The 19103-nt window shown below is 32.3% G+C and overlaps 1 protein-coding gene across 2 annotated transcripts in view; it reads right to left on the bottom strand.

Annotated features, from left to right (window-relative positions):
- Positions 1-3935: 3935 nt before the first annotated feature.
- Positions 3936-19103, bottom strand: part of LOC114337743 (uncharacterized) — a 70030-nt gene continuing 54862 nt past the window's right edge. For both annotated transcript variants that reach the window (XM_028288266.2, XM_028288267.2), the window contains exons 3-5: positions 14579-14697; positions 6106-6283; positions 3936-5166 (exon numbers count right to left, since the gene is read on the bottom strand). In XM_028288266.2, coding sequence (XP_028144067.1) covers positions 4646-5166; positions 6106-6283; positions 14579-14697 — 818 coding nt within the window. In that variant the 3' untranslated portion in view covers positions 3936-4645. The remainder of the gene's footprint in view (positions 5167-6105; positions 6284-14578; positions 14698-19103) is intronic.

The raw sequence follows: 19103 nt of genomic DNA, 5'->3' as shown, positions 1-19103 counted from the left end.
AAAACTGAAAGGAAAATATTTTATGTTCCATAAGACGTTAAAGAGAAAGAAGAACAATGAATATAAGAATAGACAATGATGATGATAATGCTGTCCTCTGTGCGTAAAGAGAGTTTAGTCCTAAAACACCGTTTTGAGATAAACGCGTTTAAAGTTTGCAACGTCCCGTGGCGCACTTAATAACTCATTAGTGTACAGTGTGTTAAGTCCCAAAATTGTGGGACTTAACACACTGAGTCTTCCTCTTTCTTAAATAATCATGCGTCTAAGTTCAGGACTTACATGCTTTACACATACTATTGTTTTTCATTAATATCTCAGTTTAGAAATGGAATTGGACTTGACAAATTATACACACATGTAGATATCAAATTCTAACATACAGATATAGTCCAGGGCGGATCTGTTTTGAGATGGAAGTTGAGAGGTGACTCAAATTTTTTTGCAGAAATTGCTTGAAAATAAATCAAATAATAATATTTGAATTATCCTCCCTCTCAAAAAGGTCAGGAACAATGTTTAAATAATCAAAATGTCAAGAATTTAAGGAAAAATTCGATTTTTTTGTTCGTTTTTTAATTATAACTTTAAAAGTATTCATTTACGAGAAAAGATGTACTGACATAAAAGTTGCGTAATTCAATTTACTACAATATAAAATTGGTTAAAAATTTAAAAAATAGTCACCCTAGTTGCAAAATAGCTATAATTGCGAAAAAACCATACAAAAACAAGTATTGGCATTTTACGTTTTTCAACCATTTATGCTAGACTTAGGACCTTCATATTTCACCCAGAAAAACTTTATGATACAGTAAAACAATACTGTAAATTTCATTAAGATCGGTTCAATAGATTTGGCAAAATAAATTTAGCAATACAGCTTTCGCAAAAAAAATTCATTTTTTCAAAATGTTACAGGACTGAAAATAAAGCAGATAGCAAGTTGAATTTTTTTTGCTTATAGAAGTGTACTGTACCTTTCATTTGCAATTTTCAAAATTAAAATCGATTAATTACCACAGCGTCAGCAAATTTTTGAAATAAACAATAATTTTTGGTGCTACGCGCAGGACAGCGGTGTTCGATTCACACAGGTTGATTTCTAATTCCATATTTCTAATGATTTTTAATTCCACAAAAATCAAACTAATTTTATTATTGTTTGTGAAATATTGTTTAAACAATTGCATATCTTTAAAAATAATAAACTTTTATTATTTAAGTTAAAATATATGAACAAAGAAAGTTTTTTCTAATAAAAGTGTTATTTCAAAGGATAGAGTATGTGTTTTTATTTTGCAATAAACAAATTTATTTATTTATATCGAAATGTCATAAAAATTAAAATGTATCAACCATTATCAAAGGTCATTGGAATGCCCATTCAGAGCAACCTATCCGCTGTCCTGCGCGTAGCACCAATAATTAATGTTTATTTAAAAAAATTCCTGACGCTGTGGTGTTAAGCGATTTTAATTTTGCAAAATTGCAAATGAAAGGTACAGTACACTTCTATATGCAAAAAAATTTTCAACTTGCTATCTGCTTTATTTTCAGTCCTGTAACATTTTGAAAAAATGAATTTTTTTTACGAAAGCTGGATTGCAAAATTTATTTTGCAAAATCTATTGAACCGATCTTAATGAAATTTACAGTATTGTTTTACTGTATCATAAAATTTTTCAGGGTGAAATATGAAGGTCCTAAGTGTAGCATAAATGGTTGAAAAACGTAAAATGCGAATACTTGTTTTTGTATGTTTTTTTCACAATTATTGCTATTTTGCAACAAGGGTGACTATTTCTTAAATTTTTAACCAATTCTATATTATAGGAAATGTAATTACGCAACTTTTATGTCAGTACAACTTTTCTCGGAAATGAATAATTTTAAAGTTATGATCAAAAAACCAAGAAAAAAATCGAATTTTTCCTTAATTTTTTGACATTTTGATTATTTAAACAATGTTCCGGACCTTTTTGAGAGGGAGGATAACTCAAATATTATTATTTGATTTATTTTCAAGCAATTTCTGCAAAAAAATTTGAGTCACCTCTCAACGTCCAAATGTACTAATATTTTTACAGATCCGCCCTGGTCTAATAGTGCATTTTCTAATTTCGACCATTTTTGGACTTAACTCGCTTTACGCACAGAGCACAGAATTATAGTACGGATCCTACACCGAGCGATTCAATCCGTGACCAGACTGGATTTGTTTATCTCTATAATATTTTTTTTTCGTACAGTGTAACCCCGATAAGTCGGCCTCCGATAACCCGGAAGTCCGACTAACCCGGACCGATTTTCATCAAACAAAACAAACATTTTTTCACTTTGACTGAGTTTTTTACCAAGAAATAAATAATACTGTATACAAGTTTACGTAATTTAGATGTACTGTACATACTATGTATTTCGTGTTATTTCAATTATAACGGAGTTTATCTGTAAGTATACCATATTTTATTAATTTTTACCATATTCTCCGGCTAACCCGGATTTTCGATAACCCGGATCGGCCGCGGTTCCGATTAATCCGACTTATCGAGGTTTCACTGTATCATGTTTTTTTCTGTTGTATTTTGTAGTTAGTCATGCATTGTGCCATTTTCAACGAAAACATTTCGTTTATAAATTCGCAAAAGTCTGTGTGTTATTGCGTTGCCGCTCCTGCAATACTCAGATCAGATTTATCGATGGATTCTTATGTAGTTTTTTCTTCTGAATCCAAATCTGAAAACGGCATTTCGATATTTCTAACCGTCTTCGAGATAATCGACCCCAAAGTGTAAAATGTGACGTCACAATCGGGTTATTTTCTTCCGACACACTACACGTCCAGCTGAAATCGTTGCTATTAAGTAGGCTAGTTTTTTAATCTCGATTTGTTAAGCAAAGCATAATTGGTTATTTACATTTGAGTTTGACACTTCGTGAATGTCAAACTAAATTTTAAATTAAGTATTAATAAAACATTAATGACATTTAATAGTGAATTTAATTATTGTATAAAATAAATAAGATGTTCAAAAATACAATTTGAGTATATTTTAAAAGCAATAATTTATTAACAGCTTCAAAAAGGTTTATACGAGTATGCGGTCTCCCCTTTATGATAAATGGACTGTTCCATTTGCTATGAAATTAAAATATAGTCGGTTCGCTAAACTCGACACAACTGGCTAGTGATTTTAGTAGGTAATTTTTTTGTTTTTGCGAATTTTGCCAAAGTTGACAAAATTACTAATTATTTAGTAATTAATTAGTAATTTTTTTTTGCCAAATTGGCAAAATTATTGACTAAAATCACTAACCAGTTGTGTCTGAGTTTAGCGAACCGACAGTATATGAAAGAATATTGTTTGGTATAAACAATTATGGTCTGATATGTGCAATTACATCTTTCTAATGGAAAAAAATATTTGAAGATTTTTCTCAAATTATGGATAGCAGCAACATTTTCATTTATAACTCTTTTATTTTTAATTTGACGAAGAAAAGTTATTCTTCATAAAAAGCTCTTCATGTTCTAAGATTTATGATGCAACCATCATATGTAAAATTTTATTAATTCTATACGAGGTATATAAAAAATATGAATTTCGATCAAGAGTGAACTGCCTTTAAAGTTCATAACATTTAAATTAGAATGATATAATTGCACATTAAAACATAATTATTAATTCTAAACTACTTTTCATAATAGCAATTTTCCATATTATGAATTAAAATACGTAAATAAATAAAGTTTTCGTTATGATAATGCTCGCATTTTCAGCTTGTTCCAATCTATATTTTATTATACGGAGTTTGTGGAGTTTTGTGGTTTCTATTAAATATTCGAGGTTCTGTATTGTTAAACCATTCATTCATTTTTGTGTTTTTTTTTAGTTTCTTGGAGTTCCAGGATAATAGCAATAAACGTCAAATGGTTCAAATAATTTACTATATACAAAATTATCACAGATATTTTAAAAGGTATACATTTCAATCACTAGAAATGATTTACAAACTAGAACTTAGGAAATAACGTTAACGAACCAATAAAGGTAGTTCTCAGATCGTTTAACGATTAAAAATAATACAAATAATAATAGTAGCAAAACTGTATAGAACAAGTGAAGAAGTTTGGTCCCAATTTGAATGTAATCTGGACCCAGAGCACGCCAAATAGAATTCTATTTTGCTGACGTCACAAAATAGAATTTCATAATGGGAGAATCGACGGCTGCTAGGCAACGTGACGTCCCTAAAATAGAATTCTATTTGGCGTGCTCCCGCACCTGGGGTCAGCAAGACAGGGCTCCAGCTCGTTTTGGTGTAAATGTTTGGCGATAGTTAGCTCAGGAAATTTCCGGACGATGGTTCGGGATTAGGAAATATTGAATGGCCACCTAGTTCACCCGATTGGAATCCTAAATATTATTTTTATTAATGATACTGGGAAAGTAGAATTTATAAAACGAAACCAGCAAGTGTTGCATAGCAAAGTCAAATAATTATCGATGGATCCATATTAATTTCTAGAGAAACATGGTGAAATGTATCAGACGCATTCTACCATTGTTACTGTCAAATTAACAACGGAGGAAATTTTGAACACTGAATTTGTGTATTATATTTAATCTTAGACAATTGATTATATGATCTCCTTCGGTTGAGTTATAGTCCTGAGAAGCTTTTTCTGTTGGTCGACGATTATGATAGTAGATTTCTTTTTCTTCCTATAATAACATAGCCATACAACTAAAGGTATCAACAACAGTCCAAACGGTATTAAAAACAACAAGGAATATAATTCACTATCCGATTTTTTACACGGCACATTGATAGTCACTTTTTGGTCGTCTTTACCGAACTGCGTGAGTGCTAAACAAAGATAGGTGCCGCTATCTACACATCTAGCGTTGAAAATGAGGTATTTACTGAGGTAGGTGTTTCCTGCGTGGTAGTCAGAAATCGATGTGTTAATGTGGCAATAGCAGGTTTGGTGGAATCTGTAGTCGCACTTCTGTCCGAAACAGGTCTTGAACCAGATGATTTTGGGAAATACTTCACTGGTTACTTTGCACTGGATTGTAAACTCCGTGTTTATTGGGCCTGTTATGTTCGATATTTTCAGGGGGTGGACTCGAGGTGGTGGTCCGGTGTAGCCAGGATCTGAAAAAGATTTTTATTTCAAAATTGAACCTTGAAAAGACTGTCAATTTAGTCCAGTCGGGTTAAACAAAAACTATTCTGCTGCCGCAAATTTTATTGTTCTAACCTTTAGGGGAAATAAGAGATGGCCAACTTACAGAACCTACAGACATAGACAGCGGAATAAGACAAGGGACACTCAGTAAGCCCTAGGCACTTCAATTTGATCATGGATGAAATCATCAAAAGTGCAACTTTCGGAAACGAAATGCGTGCGTGAAAGTGGCTCTTTTAGCGCGGCCGTGGAAAAAGTATTTATCCTTCAAAATACACTGCTCAATTTTACGCTATACAAAATACGATTTAAGAGTCGTATCAGTTTTTTTAGGAACCAGGCAAGAGTTAAATTTTATACAATGTTGATTTCTTTGATTTTTTTGTGATACAATCAACATTTAAGGTCCTACGCCTATGACAAGCCTAACGAGACACAAGCGATTAACGAACTAGATGCTGTCGTCATCAGCAGCAAGCACGAACCTAAAAGCTTAAATATTTATTTTAGCAAACAAAGATGAATATGAAATAAATGAACGAATGAATGTATAAAATATAATTCTCTCCATTTTTGTTTATGTACAATTATGTCATTAATGTATGTAAAATTAATTATATACGATCAATTCGATAATTTATGCTTCACCCGCTCCCAATATTTTCCCCTTAATTAGGAATATCGACGGCACGAAAAAATTGTAAAAAATTGAGCAGCAACGGTTCTCCTTTAAAATAAATATGGCGGCTAATGCAATGGCGAAATTCAGTCGCGATTTCAAATATACACTACTATTGACCCCCCCCCCCCCCCCATAATAAAATTTCGAGCAGCTCGCCATTCAAGCTCAAATTATATCCCGACTGAACCAAATTAAATTAAAAGTCCAAAAAACACTTACTTACCAAACACATCAACAATAAATATTTTTATTGTCGGCATATTCTTATGTGAACATAGGTACATTCCATTATGAGTTTTGTTGGCAGCTTCGAAGTTTATTCTTCCTTTAGTTTCACTGGTGAGTTTTTTCCAGTTGCGGTTCCCATTACATACTATTCCGTGGAAATTTGAATCACAGGGCTAAAATAAATTTATTTAGGTTAGTTTTTATAAAAGTACGAAGTACGGTATGCGGCAAAATACGACAGCAAGATACAAGAAAAATCTTATTTTTCTGGACTAAGATCAGATTGTCACCGAAATCCAAAGAGATAGTTTACATATATTAAACATATCCACCGAACTCACTGCAGGAAACAAAGAGGTTTTGGTTATCGAGATCCATAAAATTCAAAAAACTTGAGATACCTACCTGGCCAACGTCCCCAATAAGGTACTTTTTTACCTTATTTCTTTGTACTATTTAAGTGTGTAGAGCAGTGATGGGCAAAGTACGGCCCGCGGGCCAACTCCGGCCCGCGAAAGTATTTAATCCGGCCCTTCGAGGGTCCATCGACATGAATAGATAACATTATAGCTCTAACACAAAATGCATTTTTTCTATAATTCTGGCCTTACTATAGAATTTCGGGAACTTTGTGACCCTCTATTAAAAAAGTAAAGTTAGAGTATGAGTCTTAGTTTGCTGTATGAGTTCGTACGAGCTCACAATGTCCATTGAGTGCTAAGTTCTTAGAAAGGAACATACAAGTGTAAGTATTTAGGTTTTATAATATCAAACAAAGGAATATAATATATATATATATATATATATATATATATATATATATATATATATATATATATATATATAAAACAGACTAGGACAAACGAGAGACTTCATACGAAAATTGAATCCGGTACTGTGGGATAAGAATACATCAGCATAAAAACAAAAAGAAGAATATATAATACCACGACAAGAAGTATCCTTGTATCTATAAATTTCCCATAAATTTCTATAGTGAACAAATATTTTCAATATTTCAACATATTAGAACCTTGTACCTGTCTCTTCAAAACTAGTTTTTTACCCATATACCCGCCAACTATCTTTTCCCGCCAAACAGTGAAACTAAAAGTTGCCCAACTACCAACTAACGAGTCTGTTTTCAACCATCGGCGAATGCACACCGCATTGAAGAAGCTCCAAATAATGTAGTTTTTGTCTATTTTCACCTCAAGCATAACAATATAAGTAGTTAATGTCTGTGGCCTTATCAACTAGGCAGTAAGTGATAGCGCCAAATAGTAAAACAATAGCTGTTAACAGCTGTATCAACTGTAAGTAGAAAGATAATCCTAAGTACATCTTATTCATTTACCTCTCGTCAAGTTTGTGGTGTTGCCATTACGTGGAAACGGTTCGCTGTTCTATCAAAAACTCTATGCGTGATAAACTGTCTCATTTGCTTGTAAGTTAGACTTATAATATCAATCTGCTATCTCTCATTTATTCTTCGAGTAACTCAACTCTTCAATATACCTATTTTTTGTTACTTTATAAACATTGTGTTTTAATTACCTATCACCCTCTCCTTATCCCTAGCAAAGATTATTTCTTGCAGGTGCTGGATTTCCAGCTGGTCCTTCGACAAATAAAAAGAAGACGTTCCCAAAATCTGTGTGCGAGAATCGACCATAGAACCAGCCGAGTTTGCTACGGCCAGCTCCTTAATCGCACAATCCTCACTTATTGGTATGGGTATGAAAATTGGACAATAATCATGATAACCAAAAACAAAATAAGAGCAACAGAGATGGAATTCCTAAACAGAAACTGCAGAGTAACACGAAGAAATAGAATAAATAACATAGAGATTAAGAAAACAATGGGAATAAACTCAGATATAATAGACTACATCGAACAGAAGAGATTAACCTGGTACGGACACGTCAGAAGATCAGACCAAAATCGTTGGATAAATAGAGTAACGGAGTGGAGTCCGATAGGAAGAAGGAAGAGAGGCATACCTCGAAGATCTTTCAGAGATGAAGTAGACGAATCAATGGAAAGAAGAAATCTACAGGAAGGGGGCTGGCAAAACAGAAAGAACTGGAGAGAACGGTTGAGTGGAGAAATACAGTGAAAACTGTGGAAATCCTTCTGAGTATGTACCTATATGTGTTGATATAATATATAAACACACTACGCAATTACATTTGTTTAAATTAATGTAATATTCCATCGCTTAATTGAGCTATTAATTTATTTTATACTATTATAATGTCATTTTACAACTATCGGTAACATCAAAAGTATTGTAAACCCGCGGCATTGTGATTGTAGATAATATTTTAAAATGCACTATATAGGTATGTGTGTTTATTGATCTTTAATTTAAATCCAAACCACAAGTGTATTTGCTCAAAGAAACCATGTGTTTCTAGTTGCGGAAACATTTGTAGCTTGTTTGTTGTATTAACGACAGTATTTTGTAAATACAAACATTAATTAATTAGATTAATTAGTATACCTTTTCCGACAACGTTAGATTAACCAGACATGTACTCGGGAAGTTTAAACTACGGGTGAAGTGTTTGAAATTCTTTGCCTTCATATTAATAGGTTTATGATACAGTGGGTGATCAATTTGATTAAGAGTCTAAAGCTAAAATTGCAATTAAAATTGAACTTTTGTTTGGAAAATCGTTTATAATTAGATGAAGTGCGAATCCAAGTTACTGGTAGCTATTGGACGATATTAGGAATAGCCTTTTATTCCGACAACACATCTACAGTTGATATATTATATACTCTGGATTTCTACAGTTTTCACTATATTCCTTGACTCGACCGTTCTCTTCAGTTTTCTATTTTGCCAGTCCTCTTCCTGCAGATTTTTTCTTTTCATTACTTCGTCCACTTCATCTCTGAAAGATCTTCGGTGTCTGCCTCTCTCCCTTCTTCCTATCGGGCTTCACTCAGTTATTGTGTTTATCCAACGTTTTTGGTCTGCTTTTCTTTTGATTACATGTCCGTACCTGGTTAATCTCTTCTGTTCTATGTAGTCTATTACATATGAGTTGATTCCCATTATTTTCTTAATCTCTGTTGTTTGTATCTCTTCTTGTTATTCTGCATCTTCTCCTTAGGAATTCCATATATGTTGCTCTTATTTTGTTTTTGTTTTCTTATTATTAATAAGAAACGGTTATCCGTATGTGAGGATACCTCTTGTCATAGTATTATATATTTTTCTTTTTTTATACTGATGTTCTTATTCCACAGTATCGGGTTAAATTTTTTATGCAGTCTCTTGTTTGTGCTAGTCTATTTTTTATATCTTCTTCAGTTGTTCCTTTGTTTGATATTATGAAATCTAAATATTTGTACTTGTCTGCTCCTTTGATTTGTTTACGTTCATCTTTTTCCTGCTGTTTTATCTCTGTATTCTCCGTTGTTAGGTGTCATGATGACATCATTTAGATAGCTGGCATTCGCTAGAAAATGCCGACTCAATAAAGTGACAAAAGACAAGAGGGAGGGAGCCCTCTCTCAGATGTCAATTTGAACCATGTGTTTTATTAATTTTATTTCATCCTATAATTACCCAATTAATCAAAACAAAAGTAAGTAAGCACACAAATATTATATGGCGCAGTCACATTTCGTTGTCTTCGCACCCTAAGGAGAATTGATAAATAATAATACTTTGTAAATAATTGTTAAATTTGATTTAACCTCCAAAATGAACGACCACATTGTTCCAGTAACAGAACTGTGTTTTGATGGTAATATGGCAGATAATTGGAGTTTTTTCGAACAAAAATTTAATATATTTTTGGAAGCCAGTAAGCTTAATGAAGAGACCGACAGTTTGCAAGGCAGCGTACTGTTGAATCGAGTTGGAGATCGAGCTCTTCGTATTTATAACAATTTCGAGTGGTCTTCAGATGAAAAGAAAACGTCTTGTAAAGTTATTCTAAAAAAGTTTAAAGAGTACTTTACACCCTCAAAAAATGTCATCATGACATTAGGTATTCAGTTTTCTTTGGGTTTATTTTCGTCCCATTATTTGTATATTCTTGTTCCAGTTTTCTCATCATAAAACTAAGGTCATCTTCGTCTTGTGCGATCATTATTTGGTCGTCAGCAAAACTTGAGGGTAAAGTATTCGTGATTAACTATTTAGATGGGAAATAAGCCACAATTAAATTGAAAAAATAATTTTATTAACGTTTCGAAGCCTAAATCGGGTTTCGTTGTCAAAATACAAAATATACTAAAATAAACAAAAATGTTATTGCTAAGTAAAAAAATTCTTCTAATAATTTATTTAATCTGACCCATTTATATCATCAATTCTCCTTGTAATGAACTATCAAAATTTGTATTAAACATTATAAAACCATTTGCTAATAATGATAACACATTTATAAAAAATACAAAACATTTTTTAAACAAATTATCAACTATTAAATTTAATCCAAATAATATTTTAGTAAGTTTTGACATAAACAGTTTATTTACAAATGTGCCATTAGATAAAACTTTAAACATAATCAAAACGAAATTAGAGAATGGTAATACATTGACAACTAGGACAAGACTAAATGTATCAGCTATAATGGAGTTATTGACATTATGTACTAATAATACCTATATTCAACTAAATAATGAATTCATGATGAAAACAAAAACAATGAATTGAAAACAAAATTTTGGTCTAGCAATGGGCTCTTCTTTATCTCCACTATTGGCTAATATATTTATGGAGTATTTCGAAACTAATATCATTTCTAAACAAAATTTAAAACCCACAGTATGGTGGAGATATGTAGATGTGTTTTTAATATGGCCTCATAGATCAGAATTGTTGGATACATTCCTGAATATTATAAACGATCAAGAAGAGACAATAAAATTTACAATGGAAAAGGAATACAATAACACTTTGCCTTTCCTCGATGTTTTAGTCTTAAAGAAGGATACTGCATATGAGACTCAAGTGTGTAGAAAACCAACACACACCAACAGATATCTCAATTACAAATCAATTCACAACATCAACGTTAAAAATAAGGGGATTATTAAATCCTTATATGATAGAGCCAAAATTACTTGTTCTAACGAAAATTCATTTTTAGAAGAAAAACAATTGTTAACATCTATTTTATTAAAAAATGATTATCCTTTATCGTTTATAAATAAGGAATTGTCAAGATTGGACCGAATGGAACAGAACAACTTAGAACGGGATCCTACAACATTCGCAAGAAATAATACAAGAAAAATATCAATACCATATATGTATAAAAGGACTATCCGAGAAACTTAAAACAATAGGAAATAAATTCAACATTTAAACAACATTCAAAACAACAAACATATTGAGGTCTATTCTATCTAAAACTAAACCTAACAATGAACAAGAAGAATAAAGAATTGAATTTATAAAATACCTTGTGAATGCGAACAATTTTATTTAGGTGAAACATCAAGACCATTAAACGTTAGAATAAGTGAACATCAGTCTTATATTAAAAATAGAGAATTTGATAGATCTCAAATATGTCAACACGCATGGGATAATGAACATCGAGTTCAGTGGAGAGATTCAAGTATAGTCCTGAAAGAATCAGAAAGTAAAAAGAGAAAAATCAAAGAAGCGGCTCTAATTATGCTAAATGAAACCAATTGTGTCGCAAATTCCTCGGTAGAATGCAGTAGGATGTGGTTACCCATACTGAAAGAGGAAGTCAATAGAAAGAAAATACCACGATTAGTAAGTAAATAACATATCGAGTTAGTACAAATTTTATATTTTAGTATTACTTATTGTATATCTATGTATTATTAATATTATTTATAATTTAAACATATTAAAGTCAGAATTTGGTATTAGTTTTTTGAAAGTATATTAAATGTAAGACCAAATACTTACGATGTCGGGATAGTATAACGAGGTTTTATAATCTCTAACGCGCGAATTTTACTGTCATCATTACATTTGGTTGTCTTTTTAAAGACAGATCACATGCTATGATTTTTTTGTGACGGATATTCTTGAGTTGGGAATGATTTCATGTAATCGAATTAACTATCTTTTAGTAAAGTCGTCCCAGGAACGCAACTCATAAATATTGGCGATATCATTTTAAAGTCTTCTACTTTAAAATTGTATAATATACGTCTGAATTGCCAATATAAATGAGTCAGATTAAATAAATTATTAGAAAAATGTTTTTACTTAGCAACAACATTTTTGTTTATTTTAGTAGTATTTTGTATTTTGACAACGAAACCCGATTTGGGCTTCGAAACGTTAATAAAATTATTTTTTCAATTTAATTGTGGCTTATTTCCCATCTAAATAGTTAATCATAAAAATGCCACAAGGAAATAGCCTCAGAACAACATAAGTACAGTGAAACCCCGATAAGTCGGCCCCCGATAACCCGGAAGTCCGGCTAACCCGGACCGATTTTTATCAGACAAACATTACAACAATAAAAATGTATGTCCTTTATGCTGGATTTTTCAATTTTCTTTTCAACATCTTAAAATATTTTCTTTTATCTTTCCTTATAAACATATTGTTCGAATACTATAATATCTTATATTTTTCAGGCTAATTTTATTTATCATAATAAACTTTCTTCGTAAAAATTTGTCGCTTTAGCGAATTCCTATGTAGTTCATTCGTTTCAATTTTCAATGTCAAACACATTATACAATGAGAGATAATGCGTATTTGTGTAATTTGATACATAATATACCTTAGTAAAAATGTGTTATCGAAACCAACAGGCATCTGTAGTATCCTTTATTTACTTGAAACTGTCTTAGCATTGTTTAGAAAAAACTATTAAAAAATTATTTTTCAAACAATGGTCTTAGTCTTCACTCTTATTAAATAACATAAGTTCGTTCTCGTTGCGAGACGTTATTGTGTGTAGTAAAGTCGCATTGTTCGTTCCGTTCTGTAATCGTTCGTAAATATATTCAGATTTTGTGTTTGCAACGTAATGGCAATAAAACTTAAAATGTTGTTTTTGTTTCAAAATGATAACAAAAGACAGTTTGGACAATCGGTGCAAAGATAAGAAAGCTAAAAATGAGACTCTCGACGACGCTTTGTATGTGTGGAACGCGAACGTGGTTTACAAGTGTCTGTGTGCCAATTATAACGGAGTTTATCTGTAAGCATACCATATTTTAATAATTTTTACCATTTTCTCCGGCTAACCCGAATTTTCGATAACCCGGATCGGCCGCGGTCCCGATTAATCCGAGTTAACGGGGTTCCACTATATTCGTTTCTTACTGGTATACCCATTCCCTCGTACAGTGGAACCCCGTTAACTCGGATTAATCGGGACTGCGGCCGATCCGGATTATCGAAAATCCGGGTTAGCCGGAGAAAATGGTAAAAATTAATAAAATATGGTATGCTTACAGATAAACTCCGTTATAATTGTCACACAGACACTGGTAAACCACGTTCGCGTTCTGCACAAAACTACACATACAAAGGTTCGTCGAGAGTCTCATTTTTAGCTTTATTAGCTTTGCACCGATTGTCCAAACTGTCTTTTGTTATCATTTTGAAACAAAATTCTTCGATTTTAGTTCTATTTTTCTTCCAATCCGATACTGTAGATATACCGACACCATATGATGTTGCAAGATTCGCCTTTATCAATTCTACTTAATGCTTCTAGTTTCTTTTCCATTGTCACTACAACATTTTTACGTTTTGTTGCCCTTACGCAAACACAAAATCTGAATAGATTTACGAACGATTACAGAACGGAAGCGAACAATATGACTTTACTACACACAATACCGTCTCTGATGTTATGTTATTTAATAACAGTGATGATTAAGACCATTGTTAAAAAAAGAATTTTAATAGTTTTTTAGTCTTTTCTAAACAATGCTAAGACAGTTTCAAATAAATAAAGGATACTACAGGTGCCTGTTATTTTCGATAACACGACAATGAATGTGGAGTGCCATGAGTCATTTTTACTATGGTATGTGTAGTTCAAATTACACAAATACCCATTATCTCTCAAATATTATATTACATACATTTTTATTGTTGAAATGTTTGCCTGATAAAAATCGGTCCGGGTTAGCCGGAGTTCCGGGTTATCGGGGGCCGACTTATCGGGGTTCTACTGTACTTCATTTTCCATGGTTTCAGGGTTTTTTTTCCAGGAATATTTTGAACAGTGTAAGGGATGTGGTGCAGCCCTGTAGCAGTCCCTTTGTCGTCTTAAATGGACTGCATATTCTATTGTCCGTTTTAATAGCTACTTTATTATTCTTGCGAGGTACTTTTACTGCTTTTATTAATTTGTAGAACTTCAATGTTTTCAATTGATAAACATCTACAGTTTACCCTTACAAAACACCCCCTTTTGCAGTCTTCACGTAGAGAAAAGATGTTAAAATAAAACTAGACTTATAATATTGAAACTTACCTTAAAACACCATCTTGCCTTTTCTTGGTGACATTTTAATGTTAAGGGGGTTCCATTTAACACTCTAATTGTTTTGGTTTGGTGCGGCAGGTCATCAATAGGACAGTCGTTGGATAAATCTAAATATGACAAACTTTATAACTTTCCTGTATATTTACATATTTATATAACATAATAATTGCGCTACAAGACGAAATCAAGAGACATCTTATATTTCAGTTCGTTCAGAGAGCGTCATAAACACCCTTACCGGTTTCAAGCTCCTTAGCTCTCTTCAGAGAGTGTATGGGCCATTCCATTTCAAATCACTCAATTTTGGAGCAAAAAAAATTTTGGACCTCCGATTTGTCTGAAAATTGGTATATAGCTTCTACGGGATGTAAAAATAAGATATTTAAGGTCAAAAAATTTTCTTCTTCTTTTTTTCTCAAAATGTTATTTTATGCGATTTTACAGTGATTTGGTGTTTATTTATACAAATTTGCATTTTCTGTCGTAAAGTATCAATGAAAAATATAATATTTTAATAGAAGGGACTCAAAAATATCATTATATGGCATTATAACAAGTTACTTTGATTCAAAACAAGCTTTTGATCAAATTTTATAGTGCAGAAAACGTTAAAATACATATTTTTACACATTTTTACATTTTTCTCCATTCCCAAAATACATCATAATCGATTTGGCTGAAAATTTGCCCACAGATAGACAAAACATAGGACTTTAAGTGGTGAGAAGGATTTGAATTATATTACAATACCAAAAAAGTTACATGCAATAATATAGTCAAAAATATAGGCGTCTACTGTAAGTACAATTAACTCGAAAATATCGACCTCACGACAAAAATTGTTAAAAAGAAATTGTAATAATTGTAAATACGATTTATTTGGAACAATTTCAGTTCCTACCATTTTTGTCGAAAATTTAAAAATGGCGGAGATATTGAGCAAAACAGGTTCTCCTTTAAAATCAAGATGGCTGCTAACGTAACGGAGGAATTCATTCGTGATTTTAAATTTAGACTACTATTGACTCCCCTAAAGATAGAAAAATAAAATTTTGGACAGCTCGGCATTCAAGGTCAAATGCTATCCCGACTGGACTAATATATACTTTTGAGTCTGATATTACTGCATGTAACTTTTTTGGTATTGTAATATAATTCAAATCCTTCTAACCACTTAAAGTCCTATCTTTTGGCTATCTGTGGGCAAATTTTCAGCCAAATCGATGATAATATATTTTGGGAATGGAGGAAAATGCAAAAAACTGTATTTTAACGTTTTTTACACTATAAAATTTGATCAAAAACTTGTTTTGATTCAAAATAACTTGTTATAATGCCATATAATGACATTTTTGAGTCCTTTCTATTAAAATATTATGTTTTTCATCGATACTTTACGACAGAAAATGCAAATTTGTTTAAATAAACACCAAATCACTGTAAAATCGCATAAAATAACATTTTGAGAAAAAAAGAAGCAGAAGATTTTTTGACCTTAAATATCTTATTTTTACGTCCCGCAGAAGCTATATACCAATTTTCAGACAAATCGGAGATCCAAAATTTTTTGCCTGAGTGATTTGACATGGAATGTACCGTATATATACCTATGACTATCCCTGGACGAACTGATTCTGGACTGGAACTGGACGAACAAATCCGACTCCTAGTACTGAATTACAACAAAATAACATGCTATGGATGCCGTAGCGATATCTGCATAACACAATTCAAAATTTCGTTTTAATAAAAGTAAAAATAATACTAAAAATAAAATTTTTATTGAGATCAAGCTTCTGAATGCCTTCGTGGTTTCCATTATTTACAAACCAGCTGAATGCTAAAATCAAAGAAGGCCCGGGGAGATTTATAATTTGCATCTCACTTCCTGCCTGTTCAGCGTGGTAAAATTTCAACGAAAACTTGGTCCCCGATATGCAGTTATCGGTAAGACTATAGTCCAAGAGGCAGCGCTGAAAAATTTATCTGAATTTACTAAAGCTAGTTATTTCACAGTACCGTGATTGTGTAGAGAAACATACTGCGGTCGGTCAAGCGAAACGTAGAACAGGTGGTACTGAGAGCTTGTCAAAGTTGCTTACCTGCAGAGGTAATTAAATCCATTTACTAAGGCTGAAAATCAGTACACGCATTCTAAATTGAATATAAATAAAAGTTATTATAGTCGGTCAGCTGTATGACGGGACAGAGCCGGTCGGTCGGCCCCAATGAATGTACAGGGTTATTCACTATATTTTAACTCCCCTCTAAACTGCTTTATTTACAGAACTAGAAAAAAATGTAAAATACACGACTAATTCAATTTTTAAATTATGATTTTGTGACATATACAGGGTGTCCAGAAACTCTACCGACAAACGAAGACAGGAGATTTCTCAGATAATTTTAAGATAATTTAACCCAATTCACCTAGTCCGAAAATGCTTCCTAAGGGAGCTAGAGCTCTTTGAAGATGCCGTCATGTAATTAGTTTTTCTTAAATACCTCCAGAACGCTTCTGTTTAGAAAAACGAAAATTGGTATACATATTTACTTTCCAGAAATGAATCGATTCCATCCATTGCTAATTTCTAGTACAGGTCATAGGCGTCCGTTTTGGGTAGGGCAACGGTTATTTCATCGCCTAACTTTTTTGTCTTTAATTTTTAAGCATTTTTGACTCTGAATTATTTAATTGTGAGTTATTCTAGTACTAAAAGGTACTCTTAGTTTAAGTCGATAGGACACACCGTTTTCTAGAAAAATCGATTTGAAAATTTTTCGTTCCTTGAATTTAAAAAAAAAGATTAAAAAAAAACTATTTAGAAAGATGAAAACTGGTACATTTATTTATATTCCAGAGATTAATCGATTTCATTAATGGCGAATTTCTAGTACCGGTCATAGGCGTCCGTTTTGGGTAGGTCAACAGTTATTTTATAGCATACCTTTATTGTCTTTAATTTTTTTAAAGTATTTTTGACACGAGATTATTCAATTATGAGATATTCGAGTACTAAAAGTTACTCTTGCTTTAAGTTGGTAAAATACATCGTTTTTTTTTTTTAATTTTTTTTAACTTCTTTTTCTAGAAAACGGTGTATCCTATCGACTTAAAGTAAGAGTACCTTTTAGTACTAGAATACCTCACAATTTAATAATCCAGTATCAAAAATGCTTAAAAGTTGAAGACAAAAAAGTTATGCAATAAAATAACCGTTGCCCTACCCAAAACGTACGCCTATGACCGGTACTAGAAATTCGCAATGGATGGAATCGATTCATTTCAGGAAAGTAAATAAATATACCAATTTTCGTTTGTCTAAATAGAAGTGTTCTGGAGGTATTTAAGAAAAACTAATTACCTGGCGCCATCTTCAAAGAGCTCTAGCTCCCTTAGGAAGCATTTTCGGACTAGGTGAATTGGGTTAAATTGTCATAAAATTATCTGAGGAATCTCCTGTCTTCGTTTGTCGGTAGAGTTTCTGGACACCCTGTATATCGTACTAATGACGTCATCCATCTGTGCGTGATGACGTTTAATTGACTATTTTTTAAATGAGAATAGGGGTCGTGTGCTAGCTCATTTGAAAGGTTATTCAATTCCCTATTCAGCAATATAAACATTAACGTGATTGTTTATACAGGGTGTCCAAAAAATTTTTTAATTAAAGTAATTGTTTAATTAATAATTCAAAAAATGTTTGGACACTCTGTATAAATAATGATCTTAATGTTTATACTACTGCATAGAGAGTTGAATAACCTTTCAAATGAGCTAGCACACGACCCCTATTCTCATTTAAAAAAATAGTCGATTACGTCATCACGCCCAGATGGATGACGTCACTAGTACGATATATATGTCGAAAAATCATAATTAAAAAATGGAAAACTTTTGTATTTTACATTTTTTTCTAATTCTGTATATAAAGCAGTTTACAAGGGGGTAAAAATATAGTGAATAATCCTGTACATTCACTGGGGCCGACCGACCGGCTCTGTCCCGTCATACAGCTGACCGACTATAATAACTTTTATTTATATTTAATTTAGAATCTGTGTACTGATTTTCAGCCTTAGTAAATGGATTTAATTACTTCCGCAGGTAAGCAACTTTGACAAGCTGTCAGTACCACCTGTTCTACGTTTCGCTTGACCGACTGCAGTATGTTTCTCTACACACTCACAGTAATCAACTGTGAAAAAACTAGCTTTAGTAAATTCAGAGAGATTTTTCGGCGCTGCCTCTCCGTCTACTAATAGAAAATAATAATTTCGATGCAAAACGAAATCAAGAGAAATTTTATATGTCACTTCGTTCAGAGAGCGTCGTAAACGAGTGTTTATGACGCACGAAGTGAAATGCAAATTATAGATTTCCCCGAGACTTCTTTGATTTCAGCATTCAAGTTGGTTTGTAAATAATAGAAACTACGAAGGCGTTATCAGAAACTTGGTCTGGTATTATTTAATACCAGACAAGACCAAATATAATTATTTATATACACTC

This window comes from Diabrotica virgifera, chromosome 2 (assembly GCF_917563875.1).
Source record: "Diabrotica virgifera virgifera chromosome 2, PGI_DIABVI_V3a".
Taxonomy (NCBI): Eukaryota; Metazoa; Arthropoda; class Insecta; order Coleoptera; family Chrysomelidae; genus Diabrotica; species Diabrotica virgifera.
The sequence above is the reverse complement of the archived record's forward strand: the minus strand, read 5'-3'. Positions and strand labels throughout refer to the sequence as shown.